The sequence below is a fragment of the Falco peregrinus genome, chromosome 1, assembly GCF_023634155.1.
Source record: "Falco peregrinus isolate bFalPer1 chromosome 1, bFalPer1.pri, whole genome shotgun sequence".
NCBI lineage: Eukaryota > Metazoa > Chordata > Aves > Falconiformes > Falconidae > Falco > Falco peregrinus.
In genome coordinates this window covers 70,832,836-70,858,979 of record NC_073721.1, presented here as the reverse complement: position 1 = coordinate 70,858,979, position 26,144 = coordinate 70,832,836, and the positions used below count along the sequence as shown (strand labels likewise).

Genomic DNA, 26,144 nt, shown 5'->3' with positions numbered 1-26,144 from the left:
AATCCAAACCTTTAGTAAGTTAAAAATTCTAGGGACCCCAGCTAAGCATTACTTAACTAGTTCTCCAAAGAGGTTAACAGAAACTCTATTCAATAGATTGTGTACACCTTTCCTCAATGACAGATTTTTAGTTTAAGAAGAGATTTATGCGAGAAAATACAACTATGAATATGCATGTAAAATGCAGGGCTATAAAGCAGTTACTACAACAGCTACCGGCTAGATAGGCTTAGGTTTCTCTGGAACTCCACTTGCATTTTCTCATTTAGTGGCTGTTACTACCTACAGTATATGAAAAGCAGTAGTATCTTTATTTTATCACTAAGAAACAGTTTGGATGCTTCCATAATTTGGTACTACATAGAGAACTGAAGCAGAAAACCTTTTTGAGTGTCAAGAATATAGCAAAGTTTTCATAACCATAGCAGAGTATGTTTAAAATTCACTATCAGTGTATCGATCTCTTTGATCTCGAAACTTCAATACATTACCTGGAGTAAAATCTTCTCTGCTTTCTTTAACTAATGCAACAGCATATTCTGATACTTCAGCAGCTTCTCTTTGCACAAGCTGACGTAAGCAAGCTACCACTGCACGTCTCAACAGCAAGTACGAGCTGCAGAGATTCACCTGAAACACGCAAGAAGAAACAGTAAGATGGCTAACAAGCCTTACAGCAATGCCTCAGTAAGGCTGGTATTTCCTGAACAACTGCAGTTATGACAAATCTGTGAAGTTGCTAAGCATGTAATTGATGATTTTTTTGCTCAGCTTTTTTTTTGGTATTTGGGTTTTTTTGGTCTTTATATATATATATAACCCCAGATGAAAGATTTTGTGACTCCTGTAATCAATTTTAACATATCAGTACTTTTAACATTTTTTCTCCAAAGGTAACTTGTAAGACTGGTTTGGGGCTGGTTCCAACTCCTACCAATATCAGTAGCAAGACCCTATTAACTTCATGGACTACTGAACTGTGGTCTCCATGAACAATCACCTCCATTCTTTGACTACAGGGTATATATAATGGGCTTCAAATCTCAGTGTAAGAGAAGAATCTCTCAAATCATCCTCAGATGTAACTACAGAAATGCCAAATACAATAACCAAGGATGGGACAGTCAATCAGGCTTCAGTAAATTTGAACTCAATGCATGAAAGGAAGTTTATTAGAAAAGGCAAAGAGAACACTGTTGCGATTTCATCACAAAAAATACTATATACTCGGATTACATTAAAATACATTTTGGAGAAGGTGAGAGGAAGGGTGAGTTACTGGTGAACGTATCACACTGAGACAAGTCAGCTCTCCTGAGAAGTTTCTAGCAAAAAAAACTTCATAGCATCACCATATTTTAACACCACCATGCCAGTGTTTGGGTTTCATGCTGAAAAATACATGATTAACAGATTCATTACTACAGGAACAAGGAAAAACACTTAAAACACCCAAGACACAGCCTCAAGATTTTTTTATTAGTGAAGCTTTCTGATTTTTATTTGCTTGCTTTCAATTTTAAGAAAATTCTGAAAGGGATCCCAAAGATAGAATGAACCAGCTGTGTGGCCAAGCAAGATGGCTACACCAATGTTTATGCAGCTTCTTTTAAATTAGGCTAAGATTATGATCAAAAAGGTTATTCTCTACAACTAAGCAATTGTGTACCCTTAGTTGTCACCATGCTTGGAATAGAAAGAGCTGAATGTCTGCTGCAGGGAAACCTTGCAGTAAGGTCATGCTCCTCATTTGCCAGCAACCGGTCAATATATGTTAGTCAAAATGACTAATGTATGTTAGTTAATATACAGTTAAAAAGAACAACTTAAGGACAGAAAAAGTAAGTGATACAGAATTTCAGCTTTGTTACGTTAACAAAACTAAGCTTTCTCTTCTGCATTTCTATGCATGCACATGAACCTACAATATCAGAATTACGTATTTAATATACACAAAGATACAGTCTCTACGTAATTCCTTGAAAAGAAACCTGACTCAATACGTATGTCTGCAAGATACCTTTAATTGAAAATTTAAAACCAAGTAAGGCTTTTAATGCAACATTTATGCAAGCAGGCTACACATTCTACTTCAAGTTGGACATGCAAAAATTCCGTGCTCATTTTTAACAGGGAAAAAGCAGAGGATCCAATTCAGGCTACTGAAAAATGCAAGATGCACATTTTTTCCTCTCTCTCATTCTCCCACATTCTAATCAGGGGACAGGACTAAATGACAGACACAAAATGCAAGCATCACATACAAACTGAAATGAACAAACAGTTCCCTTTCTGTGCTTAACACATTACAAACAAAATTAAGCCTCACTTAGCAGATAAATGAAAAGTATGTTTGCCATCTGCAGAAAGTTAGGAAGGGTCTGGTTAGGATGACAACCAAATGTGACTGGACATGCTAAAAGAAATTACATTAAGATGGTTAAAAGGAAAAGATAAAAGATGAAATAAAAAACACCACTGCAAACTTCGAAGGTTTAGCATTAACAAGGCACAGGGACCTACCAACACAGAATTATCCAACAAGATTTCCTGCACAAAAACAAATGACAAACCAGTCATGACAAAACCAAAATATAGATAGCACAGTGATACTAACCACACATGGAGACCGTTACATGTAAATTCAGCATATATTAAAATTCAGAACCTTATCTCAGACCTACCAAACCCCTAATTTGCTTAGTTCGTTTATCTTGTATTTAATGTTGAACAGACTTAAATTTCAAGCCAGCTGCACCTAAAATTAGTACTTTAAGAGTACCAAGACAAAAGCACAGCAGTTATTGACATTGTATACTTACCATGTTTCATAGTATCTTTATCGTCTTGCAGCTGAAAACTGGCATTCACTACATAATAGGCTTACAGAGATAAGCTTTTAGAAGTCTGTGCTCACCTAAGTTAGCTTTAGTGCTAATGCCAAGAATTTAACTGACAGGATAAGCATTGCTGTTAGATGCAAAACCCCGTGAAAAAAAGATCAAATTGACAAACAAGGAATATTTTCAGAAGCTGAAGAAGAGAAGCTAGATAATGACAGACATATGTACACAATTAAAAAAAAAAACCACAGCAACAAAGGAACAACCCAGTGAAGCTGCGTATCCACTGCCCGAGTCATGTTTTGTTGACAGTAGCATAGTGACAAACTGAACGGTCTAAACACTTTGGGGACCTGAACCATCTCATGCTCTAGAGGGTGGGATGACAGGTGAAGCCAGCTTGCAGCTGCTCACAGAAATTGTGCTGGCACGCCTAATGCTACATTTATTAGGAAAAGAAAATGTCTATTTTAGAATTTTAAAAAGGCAAGTCTGAGGACAGAAATTTTCTTTTTTTTTTGCCAAAGAAACCTTGGGCAAAAAGGGTGCAGAGGGGAGTTGGTTTGCACATTTGTTTTCAGGATTTTATGAGTGAGAATTCATGTTTCTATGAACAGAAGGCGAAAAGGTCACTTATCTAACCCTGTTCTTTGCCTCTGCTGTTTTTCTGCCTTAAACAAAGAATGCAGTGGTGAATATCTGCAGTATCTAGTGCCCAGTTTTTATACTCTGCTCGCCCTTAGGACTTCAAAATGCACAGCAAAGAACAGTCACACCTTGTTCTCCACTTGCAGAAATTTAAACTCATGGAGAATGACTTGCTGAGGGTGACCTTGCAAGGCAACAACAGAGTGAAAAGCAGATTTCACGTACAACTCAATAGTTTATTCTGCTTCCCTAGCAAGATCGTGATTTAGTGGGTGGAAACTACACGGATGGATGGTGACTTTTACAAATGCAGAAGTCTGTTTGTGCAATGATCTTCTCAGAGACCTGCAAAGCACATGCTCAAACCTTTCTTTATGACACTCTTGAGAAATGTATTGATGTTTACTGAATCATCAGTATCAGCAACACTGGCTGTAGTTCTGTAACAGGTTCTTGAGAATGACAAAAGTTCATTCATGTAAGGCCACTGACTTTGGTGGGCTCCCGCCCTGTGAAGCTCACAATTATTTCTGGCATACAGGTGAAGACACAAATGTGTACAGATGCACAAACACACACACACTCAAGCCATGAACCATGCTTCTTCTGAATTAAGTAGTTTGATATTATAAAGTTCATGAAGTACTGCATGAAGTACTTTGAGACAATTTGTAAGAACAATAAAAATCATTAATATCGTATAGACAACTTTATCACAACATCCTGTATTATTAGTAGGCACTTGCTGTTAGTTAAGAGACGTCATACTGTACATGGAAGCAGACTGTATGTGAACTTATATATGATCCCAAAGGCTAATACGTCCTCTGAGCAATGACTTCTTGTGATTTTATCAGTATAAGAAAAACTGTTTTACCCAGAGAAGTGAAAATCATAGCTACTATATGTTAAAAGAAAGAACACGTCGGACGAGTTCCAGTTCTACAACTAGTATATCCATGCCTAACACAACGTGGGACTGAAAAAGCTTCTCCTTCAATTTTTCCTGGCTCCCACAATCGTGTTTCTACTCAAACTGAATAAAGAGACATGGAAAGAATCTAAACTTTATACAAAATCAATATATAGTTACTATCAATATACAAGTGCTACCCAGGGGAAGATGTGAATGAGAACTGTTAAGACAGACAGGAGAGATTAACAAAAAAACCCACAACACTTTATTGTCTGTGGGTTGTTTCTCTCTTGTTTATGACAAGACTTGATGGTCTTTAAAAACAAAACCAACACCAAATCAACAAAATATCCCTAGCTAGCTGCTGAAAACCAGAAAAATATTTTTGCTTTCTTCATAGAACTAAGTACTTCAGAACAGCTGATATTCAAAGAAAGAGAGACTTTTGGGGGAAAAAAACAAACAAAAACTCCCAGCAAACAAACAACCCCCCATCTCTTCTGTAAAATAGAGCTGAAAAAGACTTTTATTTTTACCGAAGACCTAGTTTGACTGTTACTTATTTAAGTGTCAGAAGTTTTTATACTGACTGCCAAGAAGTCTGTACGCTGAAGCATTAGTGCTACAAGATTACAAAATAGATAATTTTACAATTTTTCGCCATCATGAAAAAACAAACCCCAACAAAACAATTCTCAGTAATTAGTACATACAGATTTTTTTTAATCAATCCTTCACATAAGACATAAAAAGCAGCAGAGGGGAAAAAACTGGTCAACATAAAATACCCGGTAAAAATCCAGCACAAAGTTCTAATGGATAGTATACCCTGTCAGACAACTGGCCTTAATAAGAGCAGCAGAATGTACTAGCAAGCAGCTCCAGAAGGCCAAGATTTCTACAGAATGTGCTCATCTTGTAAAGGGGAAGCAGAAACTGGGGAAAATACTGAAAAAAACCAGAGAATACTTGCCTGTAGGAGGATATGAAACACCTCACTCACCCCTATACAATAATCAGCTTTTCTGCTTAAAGACCTATCTGCATTTCTTAAGTGCTTCTGAACAAACTGTTTTAAAATACAAGGATATAGACAAATAAACATATACTCACACATAGGCAGCTTACAAGGCTAGACAAGTTGACATGTCGAGGAGCAAACATGTGAAGCTGCTGAAGGCAAGAGATGGCTTGAGCCTGAACAAGGCAGTCGGGATTATCCTGCATCACTGCACAGCCCAGGAGGCAGGAAGTTCTTAAGGCTGAAACTGATGTACTGCTGCCTATATTCAGAAGAAAAATGGTTTTTGTTTTCTGTTTTTAAGACATCATGTGTTTTTTTTCTCGAAACACGATAGCCTGTCTTTTTCTCAAGCCATCCATAACTCTCATTCTCTTGGATGAAAATTTCTGTATCTGTTATATTCTGGTATCAATGAGTAATGGTCACACTGCTCTCTGGAAATTTCAGTATCTAAAAGCTGATTTAGATGCAAATTTTAAATGTCTGCATCATAACTAAAACATAGACTCCTAACTCTTGAAATATGAATACTTCTGCTTTCATGCTAAATATAAGAATTTTCAGCCCAAGGCAAGGCTTGGAGAACCAGTTCAAACAAAGGAAAAGATGTCAAAAAGAGACACTATTTTTGGAAAACTAGCAGTCATGTCATCTTGACTGCATAAAGTCATGGCCTGTGAAATACTATCTTAAAACCAGGTGGGGCAAACTTAGCACGCACTTATTTGTTATAAAACTTTAATTACACATTCAAACAATGTTTAGCAGCTTTGTGGCTAAACCAAACCAAACTGACACTATTGTATGTTGCATACCTTGCAGCTCTGGGCCCAGTGTGGTAATAAGTGCATTTAAACAGCGACCAAGGCTTTGGTGAACTTCAGCATAAGCAGGAGGCACAGTCAACAACAACATGAGAACAAGAGATAAGGTAGGTTCCACATGCACATGATACAAGGGGCCAGCTAAATCTACTACCAGTGACAGAGAGTGTAGTGCCCATGCCTGTAAGTAAGAGAAGCATTCATGTAATGTCTATATGACAGAATAAACATCTTTTAAAAATTCGATAGTTTAAGTGAAATTCTAACTGTAACTAACAAAAGTTGCAATTTCAGGTTCCAAAGGGACAAATGGAGAGGTTATAGAAAGAAACTTTAAGAACCTGATGCTTAATAAGCCATTTTGAATATTTTACAAGGAACTGTATGTTCTGCAAGAAAAGAACTATTTTACACTTGTCATTGTTAATTTAAAATAAATAATCTAATAATAAATCAATTTAATAGTGATTATTGTTCCTCAAATATATTCTACTCTTTGTAAAATTTCTTGTAATTCCATGTGCAGGAGCAAGAGAATTATGAAAAAACACAGTGGAGTTTCTGAAACAACTTATTGGTTTAGTCTCAGTTACTTTGCACCCATACCTACATCTGTTTCATGTCAACATACAGTTCTTCTCTCTGTAAAGACATTGCAGATAAAGCTTAGAAAATTTTTTTTAACTGAGATTTAGATAATTACATGGAATACACTCAATGTCTCTTAAAGCTATTCTGATAGATGAGAGTTTTAGTCACAGAGAAATAATTTGAATTAGTCTTCAAAACATCTTGCCTTAGTCAAGGAAGTATGTTGACCAAGTTCTACAGCATTCAGGCTACAAATCCCTGTTATTTACTAGATAACCCTTCAACAAAGAAATGCTGCGAGGTAAACATCATAGCAGGGACAAAAACTGACATGAACAAAAAAGCCTAGGTACTATCTAGTCAAGGTCAAGACACAGGTGAATGTGAAATGAATCAATTCCTAAAACATCAGATATTGTTTTTCAAGCCAGCATATCTTAGCCTTATCAGCCTAACTGATCATTAAATAAGAACCTCCCATATCTCATCATAGTTCTTGCTTGGAAGGTGGATTACGAGCAGGGGCTATGGTTTTGATTGTCTTTCCCGCCCCAGCCATCACCTGGGAGGTATGCCTAAGAGTTGTGAAGTGTTATTCTTACAAGAAAAACTTAAACTCCAGAATATAAATCAGTTAATTTGTAACATTGTATTTTTTAGATAAGTGACAAGTACCTGTACATCAGGAGAAGTACTGTCCTGAGATAAAGTATAAAGGATTCCAACACATGCATTCAGGTGCTGAGTAGAACCTATTCCTCCTAGGTACCTATACAGACATCCCAGAGCCAAAGAATGACCTGTTCTTGATACCACATCCCTAGCAGATTTTAACCTATTAATTACAAGGAAAGAAAGCTGTTAGTGTAATCACCAAGACTAACACTATGTAAATAGGCACATCTAGAAATGGAATTATAATCAGAAAAATACTTCATTAGACTCTGTTAGACTGCCAGAAGTCTAAGTTCATTTATCATCTCTTATCTGAAGGAAGCACCAAAAATATTTTAGATAAAGATGTTGTTAGAACAGCAGACGATTTAATTTACTTGAAACTCTATATGCTTAGTCAAACAATCTTCTTAAACATTAGGAAAACAAAGGAATACATGCACAAGTCAGACAGTGCTTTTGCCTGTTGATTTCTGAAGTGACATCAAATCCATGAAGGAAACCAGCTTTTAAAAATTATTATCATAACAGGGGCCAGGCAGATTTCTCAAACATTTTTATAAACTCAACCAATAACTTACCACGCTTTTTTTGAACTTACTTGTCAAAACTGACTTGTGCTAATCCAGCAGTGAAGGCACTGTCAGAAACCACCTGTGCCAATCTGGCCAAACACTCTGCAGCAGCACATCTTAGGAGTGGGTTATTGCTTTCCAAGGCACCCATTACCAATGTCAGGGCAGACCTTCTAACTTCTTCTGGACCTAAATTTCCCTTGCAGTTAGCCAAGTGCTAAAAATAGATATTAAATATATTAAACAGCAAGACAGTATAGTCATCAGAAAGTGGTTTTCTGTCAGTCATGCAAAAATTACAAGACCTGCAGAAGTAATTTGATTTTCTTCCCCTTTTATCTGAGGAATTCCTCTATTTTTATTTGCTGCTAGAAGTCTAACGCCATGTAAGTGTATGTAATAGCGTAACATTATAATATCAACATTCTGATTTTAAGAAATATTGGATAGATTGCAGCAGAACCCAATAAACCAACACACTAGCACAAAATTCAGAAAATAATATCAAGAAGAAAACCAGCGAAAACAGAATAATGACACAAAGAAAAATCCCAGTCTGTAAAAAAGCTGAGTATGAGCAAAAGCTACAGCACTTATCTGGACTGCATAGTAAACATGCCCCAAATGCAAATATCGCACAATGAAAGGTCTTGCCTATTCTGCAAACATTTTGCCTTAGTTTGAAGAAAGCCTAAGAAAGGAAGAATGAAAACTGCATGTGAACAGAGGAAAACACAAATACAGCATCAGGGAAAAGCAACAGATGGCAGATAGTTACGAGATTACTTTACCAATCATAACTTTTTTATTTATACAGTAAGAAATATGAAAGAGACTATGATAGTGACAGAAATGACACAAATTTTTTCCATCTCTCTCCTGTTTGAATGACACTAGTATGGATGACAGTATACTACAGTGTACTAGAATGGGTTTCCCTAACCCTTTAACTTTACAAAAAGGGAAAAATGAAACTATGACTCTTCAGCACTTAAGAAACATGTGACATCATGAAACAGTATGTTTATCACAGAAAACAAGACTGATCTTCACCTTGACTATTAACCAAAACAAGAACTTCTGTTTAGACATATTTGGACCACCAGATGCCATGTTTTACAGTACAAGACAGAGAGGAAAACAAAGGAGAGAAACAAAAGGAAAGAGAGAGGAGAGAAACAAAAGGAGAGAGAGAGGAGAGAAACAAAAGGAGAGAGAGAGGAGAGAAACAAAAGGAGAGAGAGAGGAGAGAAACAAAAGGAGAGAGGAGATTTACCTTTAAAGAAATAGAAAAGGCTGACACAACATTTAGATGTACTATTTGTTGCCGTGATCCTTTTGTTTGCTTTATGGAATTCAACAACTGTTCTAACACCTGGAGCCTTAAACAAAAACAGAAAAGAAACCACAGAATTAAAAATTAAGGAAACAAATAATGACTTTTTATTTTATTCTAACACACACAACAAAGCCTATATATTATAGAAAGAGGTGGAACAAATCTATTATCCTTACTCGGGCATTTTCCTTCAATTGGTATCCCTGTCTCCTACAAAAATTTTTAGTTTTCCGTATTAGAATAGATAATTACTCTATGAACATGAATTTTTTGCCTTTGTTTCTTTCTAACATATGTATTTACAGATAATCACACTGAATAATATTATTCAGATGTTATTAAAAGGAACTGTATATGAGAATGATGCATTTAGACTTACAATTGAGAAAGGAATTGGGAAAAGAAGAACAAAAGGAAAATGCAATTATCTGCAGCAATTAGTTCAAGTCTTGACAAACAGGGAAGAAAAACCTACCAGCAACCTGGTGACAGTAGGGGTAAAAAGCCCAGACAAACAGAAAAAAACCACCAAAAAAAAAAGCAGTCACTGAAGACAGAAAAGTAAATGCAAGTCAGAAGAATGTATCACAAAGTGTATGGCAATTTTATTAGCAGGTATGCTCATATACAAACAGCTGCCTCAGAATTACACTAAATCCTGAGCATTCTCAGCAGTGAAGACATCAAGACTCAGGACTCGCATGCTAAGCACTTCTCCCTCACAAGAAATGACAAAACCATCACTGTCCATAATGATCATGATCTGAGGTCTAACTACAGTTGGCTTTGAAAATATTAAGCTGTTTAATTTTAAAATAATTGCTTTGCTCTAATGCTGCATTCAATAAAATGACCAGCAGCACACAGAATAAGCAACAGCATGCAAAAATATTGAGGAATTTAATGCCTCAACTATGCATGTGCTTCTAAATGTGAAACAAACGAAAATGCCATGTGCACAGTAGGAAGTTACATATACATAAAACCAAGAGAAGTCTCTGATCCCTTTCAAGTATTCTTGTACCTCAAGAGAAATGTGCTGAGACATACACTCTTGTTTCTTACCATCCACTTTTTATAAAGAACGAGGCAGAATAACACTTGAATTTTACTGCAGCTTCCTATTCCTTTTGTCCCTCTTTGGTTCTAAGGCATTTAGTAATTATGCATTAAGCACTATAATAATTGTGTAATATCTCTTAAAATAGCTACTGTTTTGATCTAGTTATTGAAACAAAACATTAATTTTCTTTGTTAACAGCATTTATTATAATCACAGTAACCTCTTGCTGGATGTACCTTTTCATTGTAATTTTAAACAGAGTTGAGTACTGTTAGTCTGAATTGTATTATTCAGATGGTTTACAGAATCCACTTAAACAATTCATTATTTTTTCAGAATTGTTTTCTTCTGTGTTCAGTCTCAAAGACTGTGAACATCTCTTTGCATCTCCCAAATTCCCCAGCAGTTATAGTTACTACTTTACCTGTGAGATTCTGCCACATGGGAAAAGATAACTCCAAAAAGACGAGTTGCTGCACTGATAACAGACAACACGGGAGGTAGTGGTTTAGGTACTGAATCACCTTTTGCCACTTTCTCATAAACTGAGTAAGGGTCATACTCCAGGCTGCCACCAGCTATGCTGTTACCTAAAAGAAGCTGCAAGAAGGAAAAAAGCGATAGCCATACTTCTGACCAAGTCAAAACCAGCACTGACCCAAATAATTAGAACTGTATGAAAATATAATACCATTATACTGGATCAAAAAGTACCTGCTCTTCGATAAATCGGTGGTCAGTCTCCTGCAGTAAGGGACCAAGTAAAAGGAGATCGTTCTCATGACAAAGGGGTGGAAGCAAGAATGTAGAGGCATCAATCTGGCTATCTGGGACAGTCAAATCAGCCACTAATTCCTTCAGAACAGCAGAGAAGCTTCCTTCAAATTAAAGGAAAAAAACACTCAACATTTTTGGTTAATTACTTGCCAAAAGCAACTGTGGGAACAAGTTATTTATACTCAAAGAGCAACATCCATCTAACATGTTTCTTAAATCTTTAAATGGTTAACTGCAGAACACTCTTGGTACAGGGGAAACAACAGAGCACCACCTAAGATAACAAGCCCATACAGCAATCTAGAAGCTGAACAAAGAGCTCTACCTCTACAGAAGGCATAATGCCATACAGCTGCTATTCCAGTTAAGTTAGTTACATTTACAACTAAAGTACAGGAAAAAAGGCAGTTACAAGCACAGCCATATTTTCTTCTCTTTCCTGAAAATTAATGCTGTGGAATGTATTACGTAACCACGCAGGAATACTTGGATTTGGCAAGCAGATGTAATTTAAAATGTCCATAAGTTTGATAAATAACCAAAAGCTGCAGAACGTACTCCCCTATTTCAGGAGTTTGCATTCAAAAAGCAAAGCATGAGGAATTTACTCTAAGTTACATTATGATAATTTACACTGGTAGTTAAAACTTTCACATATTTTTGTACATAAAATTTCAGGCAAGATTGCACATTATACATAAACAACATTAGGCATTCTGAGTCAGACTATTTCAGGTTATTAAAATAATCCCTGTTGTGAGAAAACATTTCCAGTGCTGAACCACAAGTGATGAGAAAGGTCTGGCTTATCTGGTAAGTTATATTGAAAAACACTGCAGAACTGATCTTGAAGAATGTACAGAGTCTTTATGCAAATATTTCACAAAAAATTACCTCCAGAGCATTAAGATTGCAAAGTCAAGTCTTCATGAACTGGGAAATACCAGCATTAAGCAGGGCTTGACTCCACATATCCAGTTCCTTGCATTCAGTTTTATTAGATGATCACACAATTACCTGTTTGCACTACAGATGCTTATAATTTTTCAACACGCTGAAGTTCCAAAAAGTAGGACAACACAGTTTTCAGCACCTCGTACGAGCACAAGCAGAACTGTTTGTCTAGTTGGAGCTGGTAGCTGCAAACAGCTATTTTATCCTTCCTGGATCTTGAGTTTGTTCTGAGAAAGCTCACTTCCCTGCCTCTATCCCCCCGACTCCTGCTCCCATCAGCTTCTCTGTCTTGCAGGCATCTGTTGCTTTGCCTGCCTCCCTGACTAATTAGCAAATATGTAATTTTTCCCGAAATGCTTAACTCGAACCTAAATGCAAAAGGTTGGCAGTATCGCATATATTCCAAGATGCACAGGTAGTGTGTGAAAGGGACATAAACTGAGCCTTTAAAAAAACCACAGTAATAAAATCCAACAACTAGAAACTGCTCTTTTGTTAATCATCATGGATGACAATTTAAAAAAAAAAAAAAAGAAAAAAAGAAAAAAAAAGCCCCTTCCTATGAAAACAACTGTTCAAATAAAATTTAATGGAGACACTCAGCAATTTTTAACCCAATTAACATTTATTTTAGTCCTAGAGACTTGGCCACTCTCAACATGTCAAATAATATTATCCCAATGTAAAGCAGTTAAAAATTTTGAGCCAGACTGCTGTTCCAGCATTCTAGCTATTCATCTTGTCCTATTAGGAAAGTGAATCCTTGTATTCAATTTTATGGTTTAGACAGTGGAACATAATAAGCACAAAAAGCTTAAAAATGATAAGAACCCTAATGAGTTCTCTGAAAAACACAGTAATTTCAGACCACAGAAAACATCAATAAATCTAATAATCAAAATTCAACCTACTGAAATTATTTGTGTGAAATTCTTAAATTGGACATTATAATAATTTTTATATTATCTCACAGGAAATAAACGTTTCAGCCTCAAAAACATGAGCACATTATAATCCAAAACTAATGACAAATGAAAATGTTCACAAATATGAATCATCATCTTAGAAACAGAACCAGCTTTTTCCAGCTTAACAAGTTCACATTTTGGATCAGCTAAATTGCAAAGTCTTAAATGTTCAGAGATGATGGAAGGCAGCAACTAAAACACATTAAATGTCTTTCACTGATGTTCAATTTAACCTAATACATTCTCCTCCTATGTGTCACTGCTAAAATAACACAAAAAATCAGCTGCTACTCATGTATACTCACACTAAGCCTCCATAAAATTCTGCTCTTTGAGCAGATACTGATTTTCAGCGATAACGGAAAGCAGTAAGAGAAACGTGAGAGAGGCAGAAAGAGAGCAGGAAAGGATCAAGCAGAGCCTGAACAAGTCCCAGAAATTCAGGCCTCAGGAATCTAAAGGTTTGAATAGAGGAAGATGCTTGGAGCTATGAACAAAGAACCTATTTTCAACTGTTTATTTTGCTGAGTATTTTGTTTTGTTCCTCTTGTGCTAAAGAAAGCAAGCTTTACACATTATTTGCAAATACTAAAACCTTGAGTTACAACCCCTAGCGTATGTTCCATCACTACTCTTCTCAAAAAGAAATAACTTGCAGGTTTCTAGCCTCTGGCTCAGTACCTAGATCGAAGAAAATGAAAAGAAAAAATGAAACCATGAACTGGTTTAAGCTTCTCATTCAGTGTGTCGCTCTGAGCCGTGCAAGATGTGCCAGGCTGTGCAACACTCCTAATATTCTTCCTAATAATAAAACTAAAATTCCACAGCAAAAAAAGCATCCTAGGTTCCATAAATATATTCTTTTCCCCATTATTTTTTTTTTTAAAATCCTAGTATATTTGCAAAGAGATACAGTTTCTGCATGGAACTGTCATACTGGAAACAATATGGGAAAAACAGTGTTTCAAGCTTTACCATAAAAAGTTGTTTTGGGTTTTTTTTGGTTTTTTGTTGTTGGTTTTTTTTCATTTTTAAAGTATGCATATTTAGATGCTAAAATATGTGACAGACCTTGAAAATAAGCTCTGGTAATACATGCATTTCCATTCTTCCCCCACTCTCATATTGCTGTATTACAAACAGGTGGACAATTCTGAGACTACATCTATCAAATTACTGTTTTGATTCTAAACCTATTTACAAAGATTTCAGAGGTGTGACCACATTTATAACAAATCTTTTAAGCTTTTTCTTTATGTATTGGCTCTAGAATGCAGCATCCTCAGCTAGGATGCTCTCTCATGGAAGTCAGGCTTTGCAGGCCACACTGTAAAACACTACTTATTTTTCAGTTATGTTAGACCATACGCAAAAATCCCAAATCCACCAAGAAACCGCCCAACCTACCCACACCCAAATATCTGTATTCTGTAAAACATTGTCCCTGTAATAAAAGAACAAAAGAAATAACTTGCTATAATGGATAGAGACATCACTTTCAGTCTTTAAGCCCAAGTCAGAAATGATTATACACTATGCTTCAAGAGTTACACACAGACTTGTAACACAACAACTGCTTTATGGCAAAGGTCAGGAGCTTGTTCTTATGAAGATTCACTTAGCAGTTACCACTAGATGGAGCATACTATTTGAGTAAGGATTCCCTCCATGATACAGAAGATAGAGGCAATTCAGTGCCCGGCTTGCCCATATTCTCTCTGTCCTGATGAAATACCCTGTACTTCTCTTTACAACTGTCAAAACCACTCCGATTCCTTATTTCAGTCCATACAGTACTCTATGGCAAACAATTTAAAGCAGACAAAGGTATTTAATGTTTTAGCTGAACTGTGAGACTTGTGTACCTACAGTGCATAGTTACTGGATTAGAGGATTAGATTTTAAATACTGCTAGTTATGTTCTGCTACAGGAAAGTAAGTCTATCCCCACATTTTGTTGCAATTTTACTTTTAAATACAAACTCGTTACCCACAATCTGCACAGGAACAGATTACTACATCTGTAATATATAAGTCTACTTGAAGCAATTAAATTAAATTTTTTCAATGGACTATATGCAATTGGTTTATACTAAGATTACACCTTTGGGTTTGGGATTCAATGGAAAGCAAAACAGGCATCAAACAAAGCAAATTCTTCAAATAGCTTCAAATTGCAAGGTTGTCTGCCTTCAAGTTTCAACTAAACATAGTACAAAAATCTGTATTTGTAATAGGAGAGGGGGGGAAAAAAGATGATCATGAACACTAATTTTTCAAAACCACAGTAGTGAATTCACTACAATTTCATCATATTTAAACAGAAGGAATAAAATTTGTTTATTAGAAATGGTGGAACTAACTCTTGCTAGTGGAATATATGTTGAACAAAAACTTAAAACCAAGCCCATGTTATTTTTAATGCATTTCTCTTTGTAAGGAAATACATACCTTCATAGGTCTTTGGAGGCAATACTGCTAGTAATTCATAAAGTTTATGTCTGTAAACTGTTGATGGTGTTTTTAAAGAATTGCCATATGATTTGTATATTGAAGAAAGCCTTAAAATATAAAAAGCACATCAGAGATGTTAAAGACTTTAAGCATTATGCAACACTCTGGTTTAATTTGTACCACTCTACTGAATGCTTCTAAAATCATACATAAGTACAGTTTTGATTTGCATTACCAATAGTAAAAGCAAAACAATGTATTTCACATGTTCTGACAGAGTATCTGTTCTCCATTCCCAATCATTATTTTTATTTAACGCTAGAGAAATAAACAAGGTTTTCTATTTCCTTTGATTGTACCTAAATTTATTACAACTAACCTTTTTATAGATGTATCTCTATAAGTTAAAGAGTTTAGAACTCAAATACATTAAATCACTACATATTCTTAAGGCAAAAGTTTAAAAAGTATAAAATCCTTTTCCGCTTAGTTCTGAATCTAAATATAAAAAATGCCCATGTCTAGAACTTTTTGTCCAAGCGTATTCTTGAATTGTTTTTTATTTTATAAAAAACTACCATGCGTAAACACAAATGTGTATGTTTGATTTAAAAAGCAGAATAAAACCACTAACTTAACAAAACCATACAATAATTTCTTCCCTAGCTTTTTTTTTACACGATACTGGAATCTGTAAGATCCATTATTATGCCAGCTATAGTCTTCAGCTTTACAGCTAAATTCTGTAATTTTCGTGCCTTGAGAGGAAAGTTCTTTAGAAAGTGCGCTAAAATTAAATACAAGAAGATTGCTCTGTAGCTTTTCAAAGCCAGAATCTCATTTAACAGTTTTATACACATACTTACTGCGTCAATAAATCAACAGCACTTGGGAGAGGAGGAAGAAGTCTCTGAACAACTTCATCCATAAGAAGACCAGCACAGTGGGAAACAAAGCTTTTGATAGCTAGAAAAGGAATTGGATTTTAACTTACTTAGTGTGAGAGATCTAGAAGAAAAAAAATCACAATAGTGAAGTAATCACATTATTACCTCACTAATAACCTAGAAGCAGAAGAAAGCATGCAAAAAAATTCTAAAATATTTTCACCAATAATTTAAGAAACTGATAAAAATCTCAAATTAAAGGAGTTGTAATGACAGATACACTGTTTTGGTGTCTCAGCTTGGACATTCATATCTGGACTTTTAATTGCATATATAATGCAAGCATTTTTTGCTTTTTGTTATGAATTGAGTTATGGGATATAACTCAACCTCATGATGATAACAAAAAAAAATGGGAGAAGGATGATGATCAGATGATCTGCTGCTTACTCTGCCAGTTTTCTATTTAAATTCAGCTTAATTACTGTACTTTAGGAAACAACTTAAATGTGCAGTAGTATTTTTCATTATATTTACAGATGCACCTAGAGAATATACAGACTTCCAAAAGAAAAAAATAAATATTTAAATTGTTTAGGTTACTTAAAAAACGAAATTGCTATGGAATTCCATGCTTTCCAATAAATTTTAATAGTGAGTGAGAGGGATGATCACTATACTAGGGTTCACATATCTGCAATGCAAAGAACCCTTCAGTACTCTAGAGTACATAACTGAAACACATTAAGTGTTTGAAGATCACCAGAGTAATCTCTTGGAAACCCAAATTCATAGTATTTCATGACGAAAAAATGCAACCCACCAGACAGTAGCCAAATACACAGTACTCTTTACTGGCTGAGAATTTCAACTTCCTTACTGCAGTTTTTACTTCAGTCTTCCCACTCTCACAAATGTGTTTGACTGACTCACCAATTCTATTTTGCTTACAGAAAGTTACATGTTAGGAAACAGAACTGCTATTTACCAAATATAATAGACTGTACAAACAACAGAGCACATTCCTGATCTGGGTCTTCATTCATTACTGTGATATGTATGTTAAACAAGAGAAAAGAAGCAACCTTCCTGATATCATTTACTGCTTGGAAACCAGCTGATTAGAAGAAAAAGAGGAAAAACCCTCTTGGGTTATTTTCATCTGTTTTTTACAAAAATGAAACACATGTATATATTTATATATATATATGTAGAAGCACGTATATTGGGGAGTGAATACATCTCTTACCATCCAGTGAAACAAACAATATGCAGGATCCTTGTTCTTTCCAAAGGAAAAAATAAACAAACAGCCCAACTATAAATATGCAGATAAAGACACAGTAAATCCCACTTACCACAGAGAGCACCAGCACGACCTTCCAGTGTTACTTGCCAGGTAAATGAATCTCCTCGTGTCTTCTCTATTTCTAGGTCTTTAGGAGATGATGGAAAGATGCACTTCCACAGTAACAGCATTCGTGGCAGATGGTGCTGGACAACTGCAGGACCTGTAAATGTTGATGGTTGTCATGGCAATGTAAGGATTAATAAAATTAAATTTTCTCTTTGGTCCTTTTTTCTATATTCACAAAATCTTTACAGCTGTGAACAAAACTTTATGCTATTTTCTCACCTTCTCATATGTAATTTCTCAATGTCTACTGTCTTGGTACTCCATTTTCATACATAACTACATACTCACTGACACATTTACTAGTGTGTCACCGAGCCAACTATAGTCTCTGTTTTACAAAGTACAGACCCTGTGGATCACCATCATAAAAGAGATGTAATAAGCAACAGTGATATTCAGAAAAGCAAACTTTTGTAATAGGTTAATGCACAAGGTGTGTTTTCCCTAATCTAAGAAAAAACTGGAAGCTGTTGGGCACAAGTAAGCACTGAAAACATGAATGGTGCCTTAACAATGTGAACAAAACAGATAAAATACATTTTCCAATTAGTAATTTAGTGATCACAGCCAATAATGTGACCACTAATAAATATGAGAAATGCCTGACAAGAGGGAAATAAAAATGATTAGCTCATTTTCTGCTGAGATAGATGTTGAAAAGTATCAGTGTAATTCTTCATGACCACAAAGACATTTGGTTAGATTGACTTTGAAATTTATCTTCTGCATTTAATTAATAACAGGCCCTACTCAGTCACTTTTTCAGACATTGCTCCCAACGAATCAATAGCAAATTTGAAAGAAATTACAGTTTTATTTTAGAAAGTTTTTCTAAAGATTCCAAACAATAATTTATTTTTTTAGAATTATTTTGCAGTGGTAAATTAAAAGAAACATTAAAAGAGCTAAAGTCAGAGACAGAACAGAGAACAAAATGTAGTTTAAGAAAAATTGTAGAAAGGTACTACCTAATGTCATGAGGGCAGATATCAACAGCCATCCAGCCTGCGTTCGCTGCAGTGAAATGCGACTGTTTTGAGAAGCAGAACACAACAAATCCTCTGCTACTGTCATGATTACCTTCAAAGTTAAAGAGAAAATCAGAGCATCAGCATCTTAGTAATAACCAGATATTTTTTCATTACTATTTGCTGTGATACTTAATCCTATTTCAGTGTCCCCAAATAGAATGCCATCTTCCCCTCACACTAAGGCAATAAACCGAGGCTCATGAAGATGCAATGACTGACTTCAGTGCTAGTCCTGGAGGGCTTCAATAGTTCTGTGGGGTACTAGGTAAGTTACTTTGTTACTTTGTTCCCCTTTCTTTTATCAGCAGTAAAACGATAGCTGATAATTCTCATAGGAATACACGCTGCAAGGATAGAAGTGTTCTGATACTCATTTATGCCACTGTATAGAAAAAGGATAGCATGAGGCCTGCAATTTAGAGCTCAGAAGAAGTGGTGAGAGGGGTAATGATCTTTTTATCCTTGTTTTAGAGTAAGGTCTATTACTCTCTGACAGTTTTTAAATCAACAAATGGTATGACTAAACAAACAAGTTAGAATAGTATAGTTCGAATTCCTCCTAGCTTCTCTGCAAAAACTGCACATGCCTACTATTATGTCCTAAATGCAAGGTGACAATCTGCACTTATTACCAAAGCACAAGGTATCTAGAATTTACATGGAGGAACACATACTGTGTCCATGGACAATTACCACAGTACAGCTACAAATGCTAGAAGTATTCTGCAAGTGGTTTGCTTCGGTGACATTTCACATATGCCAAAAAGTATTTCTTATATCTTGCATTATGTCTTGTCACCAAAACAAAATGCTTATAAATTAGTATTACAAGTAAGAAGTGCCATTATCAATAAAATCATTAAAAGCCTCAGTATAGACAACATCCTTCTACAATTTTTTTGCATGCTATGATTTATTTGGACAGTATATTCCTTCTAAAATTTATCTACACACTTTAAAATGTCATGAAAGTTTGCACCTGAAAGTTTGCTTCATGAAAATTTGAAATCTGTATACTTCAAAACTTCATAAAATACCAAGTCTGAAAATACTAGTTTCCCCAATTCCATAATGCTATCAGGGAGCTGCAAATTATCTGTTTTATAGGTTCCTGATAGCATCGAAATACCCCATTCTACCATTAAAACAGTATCCTTGTTAAATAATACTACTAAGAATCACTAACAGCTTAGTATACTTAAATTACCTGTTAAACAAACACCCTAGAAAGAATTTCTTTAATGATTTCTGACAACTTTTCTCTCTGTGTACTAGGAGAAATGTCTTATTTTTGAACTGAAGTATAAGCACTAGTACAGAATGCTAAATATATACACACCCACTAATTATTTTGTTTTCTTGAATAGGTTCCACCTGCAACTCTAACTGCTTTCTCAGAGAAAAATGCATTAATATAAAACAGCTTCTGTCCAGGTCACTACTGTCTATGTTTGATATTTCCTTTTCAGAACTGCTCTATTTAACACTGGTCTCTTTCAGCTCCTCAGAAGAGCAGCTAGTCTGGAATCTGGCAGCATTCCTAGGAGAGAATGGAAAAGGGCTTTTGTCAGCTCCTCTGTTCTCCCCTCTGCCAGCTCAGTACAGAATACAGTGTTTCTCCCACACTTTTCTGTGACCTCCCATACCTCCTCCTGGCCCTATTTCATCTTACTCTGTTCCTCTAAAAGAAAGCTTTGTAAAGAATTACATTTCTCTGTTAAACAGAAATTTCAGCTCTGCTTAGGTGTGTAGTATTTGAATGGCAATTTTTATCTATATAACTGGGCAAACAATATTAATTTTCTCTCCCTATGGTCTTTCAGTAATAACAAGGAAAAGTTTTTAAAAGCTAAGGCAAATTACTTTTTTTTTTTTGTTCATTTATAAATTGTTTCATCAGCATTTGGGACTTTGAATGTCAACAACGGTAGTTAGCAATGTCTGTTAAGGAGTGGCATGGAACTGTTAATACTCAACGACATGGAAAGGGTGGGCTAGAATAACTGCAAAGGACATTTTTCCTAGTAAACCAAAACATTCCTTTCATCTTATAGTGGTATAGTAACAAGAGAAAAACCACAACCCTCATGTAAAACTGCCACTCCTTCTCTAATGTCTGCTGGCTCCGAAACAGGTATTTTCAGAACTGAGAATGTAAGTTTCTACATTATGCAGAGAATTAGCAGGTACTGCTGACAGTGGTGTTGCACTGCAGTTTTCCAGCTATAACTCACTCCATGGATGAAGTTCTCATTGAGATGGAAACAGCTTCTTCTCTTGGTCTGTATTTCTATATCTGCACATCCCTAAAACTTCAGAGCACAGTATATTCTATCTGCTTTAGGGAAGGGGACTGGTACAAGCATCTTAAACTACGTTAATGCAAGAAACTGGTTTCTGTTAAATTCTGTTAAACAAAATGAAAGCATGTATCTGTTGGACTTAACTAAAAATTCTGTTGGACTTAGTCAAAGATTTTCAAGATAATACATAACTGCTGTTATTGGCGTAAGCACTGAGTAAACTGTACACTGGAGAGTCATTGATGGGCCTGGGAAATACTAATTTGACTTCATCTGTGGTTGAATGAGTTTCCTTCCAGGAAACTTATTTCTAACATCGCAACACGCAAAAGACCTGTATGTATACTTGCAATCATTTTTTAAAAAAGAAAGATCTTTTTCCTTTGGCAAAGTCTGATACACTTCAGCTGTATGTACTCCGAACTAGCCCTTTCTCACCATTAACACTGCTGAAATGACAGTTTTCTAATTTAAGTCAAACTGGGCCAGAATTGCAGATGGTCTGATCTTGCTGTAAAGAATTTAGTTTGAAATTCTGGAAATTGTAACTCTACTCAAGAAATATTTTCTCCAGGTAAACCTTTTCTTAGGCTGTTCGATTTAAGTCCTTACAGCTCCACAGAACTGCCCTCTGTCCCAAAACACCAAATTTCTCCCCTAACAAACTTCTACCTTAGAAAAAGGTAGCAGTACGAGTGGTTAATAAAGTCATTAGTGGAATTTCCTGAGAAATTCACAATCCTGACACAAGTGAGAAAAACACTTGCTTATCCAAGTTATGGTATGCTTCAAAATCCCCTTCTCAAGGAAAGAAAGTCTCTCATCAGTACACTGCATTATGTGATCATGTCATAAAGAATGCATGCAAATACTACCGCAAAAACAACAAAGAACTGCATATAAACAAAGTATTCCGACCATACCTTCCCTTTTCCATGTGGAATTCCTAAAGGACAGTATTTTACTGCACCCAGCAAAGCAGCAACAGCAAAACTGTAGCCAGTTATTGCTTCTGGGGAGGTTTTCAATGCACTAAGACGTTCAATGCAACGATCCAACAGTAGGGACACATAGGAGGGCAATGCTACTGCAATACAGCGCAAACACCAAGCTGCTGTTAGTCTAACTGAAATGCTGGGATGAAGAATGACCGAAATTACTGCTTCCAGAACTCCTGAAAAATAAAATGCATAAACACACTTAAGAAATATGGAAGCAGATTGTCAGACAAGCAAAAATGCAGAGAGAGTACTGGTGAATGTAGCACTACCCAGTCTGTGTACTTCTCTTTAAACAGTACTATTGATTTTTATTGTGAAATATTTCTTACAAAATTTAAATACTTAATACTTTTCAAAAAAGTTACGCTGAATGAAAAGTAATGATATGGAGAAAATCTAACACATTACACTGTTATTCACCAACATGCATAGAAAATATCTGTAAGTATTCTCAAGGAAGCAGAAATCCATGCAGTGGAAACAGATGTCTACTTGAACCCATTAAAAAAAAAAAAAGCAGCTCAATGAAAACAAAGGCAGATGAAGGTACTCAGCTCAATCAAACTGATTTACTATAAACATTATGAAGTATTGGACATCAAATATAACCCTTAATGGAGATAAATTTGATAGTGTTCATTGTTTTTTTTCAATTAACATACTAGTACAGGTTGGAGAAGATACAGAACTCTTTGAGCAATGCCTAAAGATTTCCTACACCGTGTAAGGTAGCCAACTCCCCCTCTTTTTTTTTTTTTTTTTAAATTTAGTGGGAGAAAATAGAAAAGGATAGAACTAAGAAGGTCCAAGTGAGGAGCCTGCACACCAGAAAAAAGGTTGCTATAGTCAGTGCTAGACAAAGGATCCCAACGGATTTGAAGAATTGACAGTCGAGCCATCAAAGATCACAGTGAACAAAGGAATGTATTTTGTACTCTGGCCACAAAACAATTCAGGGCCTGTACCTGTACTGGAATCTTGCAGTAGCGGTCCTGCTGTAGTTCCTAAGCCCTGGATGAGACTTCCAAGTTCCTGAAGTGCACAAACAAGCACATGTTGACTTGCTGTTACATCTGTTGTACTAATTCTTGTTTCCAGGTTACTGTCACTTATTGCAGCATCTGGTAACACAATATAGGAAAACCCCCATGAAATCATTACCAAAATGAAACAAACATCAGAAGAAGAATTTTGCTGTAGTAAGTTGTTTGTATTACCAAATGAGCTTTTACCGTTACCATTTATATTTACCAAACTGTTTTGCAAAGGTTGGCCTTCACTGAGCCAAGTACATTTCTATTACTCAAATGGATAGTGCAGTAACGTCTGTGAGGGTAGATAAAATGAACACTACCGAATTGCTTATCTTTAAGTGGTGGGGAACAGTGACTAGTAAGAAGCATGCTATTCTCAGCCTCACTAGTGACTTAAAGAGGTCATGCTTTGATGTAACTTGCCAGAATGTACTACATTGCAGGAAAAAAGAAAGGGAAGGAAAGAGTAAATTGAGCAAGAGCAAGCGAGTGAGAAGGTGGGGTAGGGAATGAAGAGGGAGGGAAAAATCTGGAGTTTTTTAAAAGTTCACCTTTTCAGACACAAATTATTATGCCAGTTTAGGCATCTAACATTTAAATAGGATACAATATGCTGCTGTACACCAGGGGATGACTGGTTATGCCCAACATTCTTTTCCCCTACAAGGACGATGGCGGAAGATCAGTAGCTTTTTTGGGAAGCTGTGTACAAGACTACCATGCAAGAGATCCGTTTTCTCCAGGAGAAATGCTCATTTTGTCAGTTAGGAACGCATGTTTCTTTTTTGAACCATAAGTAGCGTCAGCTGCTCTGGACAGGAAGGCAGAATCTGTCTAGACATGTATTAACTGCGAATTTAACTTACTTAACAATATCGTCTCTACTTTATTACTGTATATATTATTTTATTTCTAATTGTTAAAAACAGTATTTGCCAGGGGAAAAAAAATGTTATAAAAGATGTTTCCACTTGTGTGGGTACACACATGCAGAAACACAGACACACACACAAACAAATAACCAGCCAAGTTAAAAACAAAGCAGCCCATCGAAAGCCCCCTACATTATTATGGTAATAAATCAGCACTACATATTCTGTTTCTGCAGTCTCTGGATTAGGAAGTTGGACAATCACTTAAAAAAGGAAAAACAGAGGCCCAAATGGATAATCTTGTTAGACCCATACCCACAACTTTCTTCAGTTTCCAGATGGCCTGACAAATCTCCTTGGCAGCTGCAATTTGAGCTTTTTCCCCAAGAAGGCCTCCTACTGTAGCTCGAAGGATAAAGGAAACACAGCGGCGACAGCCGATAGCATCCATCTGACTCTGAATGGCCTTAGGGTGAGATGGAGACACAAGATCTAGAATATGGGAAAGGAAGGCAGAGAAGTTCCTTTCAAGCCATTGTGCTCCTAATGTAGAGACAAATACCACATATGCCTGAAAGAGATTTGAAAAGAAGCCATATTTTAGAGCAAAATCATCTGGAAAACCACTGCCAACTATCCCACATGTATTTTCTTCTTTTAAAAAAAATCCCTGCACACTGCCACAACTAGAACATCACTTATGTGAGATTACTTCTGAATTTACACATTCATAAATCACTTACGTTCTCACTTTCAGGTAGCTGCAAAATTTTTTTGACCTATTTTAATAATTTAAATTACTATCAAAACTGTACTAGCAATATTGCAGCCTGCTTTCACTGTAAATTAATTCAAGCTGCCTGCCCATGTTATTTCACTTCAGAGTGTGAGAAATGGCAGTTTACCCTGCACAGGCACTTGTTATGTAAAACATTGTGTTTGGTCTCACTGAACAACAGCTTCCAGCTATTTAACATTCTGCACATGGAACCCAAATTTAATGTATGAATGCATTTTAAGAACTACTATGTTACAAAACTATAACCCAGAACCCTGAGAGAATTTTGTTATTATAGGCTTTGAATTAGGGAATATTTGCAGCCCCCAAGCACTGCTCTTCATCTCAATTAATTTTAATTGTTTGCCTTGTAATGGAGGTACCATAAAAAGACTACGTTTGTCACAACAAAGAGAAAGAATGCAGAGTCACTTTACAAATCTAATCACCACAAGACCATTTGTTTTGCCACATAATACACTCCCTTACAAATGCCTTACATGTACATGTGTTGGGTTTTTTTAATGAATAGATGTGCTACCATCAAGAAAAGGGAATACAAAAAATGAGAATGTGCAAATGAACACACAAAATTCCTACAACTACTATCCGTATCAATGAACTTCTATATTCACCTCGTACATACTTGTCTCATGTCTAGTATTAACAACAAAATTATTCACATTAAAAGAAGTACTGTAGATGGAGAAATTGTACTGTGAGATTGTGTTAGCACGTAACAGCTCTTAACAAATACTACTTAGGCTTCATAAAGTACCAGCACGTTACCCCTGTTTTATGGATTTGAAAACTGAGGAATTTAACAGGATAAATAGACTTGTGAAGAGTCATACTGCTATGGCTACATTTTGAATTACATCTTGAATCTGGCTGTGTCTTGAACAAATATTAATTCTTCTTCCATATGTAAGAAGTCATCTTCAGTGTTAATATCTTTTATAACTGCAAGTGCTTTCTACTCACAAGCACCGAAACACACAATTTCTCAAGTTTTTCTTATAGAAACATTGCACTATTTTGACTGTTCTGGTACAGTTAAGAGTGTACCATCTCTCACAAGTACTATTGTGTGAATGCAGACATGCATGAAAAAGGAGACAACCTCCAAAAAACAGTACAAACAGCCAAAACACTGTAACTATCTGTTCC

At 35.8% G+C, this 26,144-nt stretch overlaps 1 protein-coding gene across 8 annotated transcripts in view; it reads right to left on the bottom strand.

The window, feature by feature from the left end:
• The window catches only part of HEATR5A (HEAT repeat containing 5A), a 66,918-nt gene that overhangs the window by 19,264 nt on the left and 21,510 nt on the right, over positions 1–26,144 (bottom strand). For 7 of the 8 annotated variants that reach the window (XR_008747374.1, XM_055805065.1, XM_055805050.1 and 4 more), the window contains 16 exons: positions 24,512–24,767; positions 23,256–23,411; positions 22,213–22,463; positions 18,924–19,035; positions 17,897–18,049; positions 16,518–16,617; positions 15,649–15,758; positions 11,213–11,376; positions 10,923–11,098; positions 9,373–9,478; positions 8,123–8,313; positions 7,522–7,681; positions 6,247–6,436; positions 5,521–5,690; positions 2,524–2,550; positions 492–630 (listed from right to left, as the gene is read on the bottom strand). Coding sequence is in view for 7 of the 8 variants with exons in the window: in XM_055805065.1 (XP_055661040.1) it covers positions 492–630; positions 2,524–2,550; positions 5,521–5,690; positions 6,247–6,436; positions 7,522–7,681; positions 8,123–8,313; positions 9,373–9,478; positions 10,923–11,098; positions 11,213–11,376; positions 15,649–15,758; positions 16,518–16,617; positions 17,897–18,049; positions 18,924–19,035; positions 22,213–22,463; positions 23,256–23,411; positions 24,512–24,767 (2,461 nt within the window). In the remaining variant the exon portion in view is untranslated. The remainder of the gene's footprint in view (positions 1–491; positions 631–2,523; positions 2,551–5,520; positions 5,691–6,246; positions 6,437–7,521; positions 7,682–8,122; positions 8,314–9,372; positions 9,479–10,922; positions 11,099–11,212; positions 11,377–15,648; positions 15,759–16,517; positions 16,618–17,896; positions 18,050–18,923; positions 19,036–22,212; positions 22,464–23,255; positions 23,412–24,511; positions 24,768–26,144) is intronic. The other variant, XM_055805074.1, reaches the window with a different exon arrangement.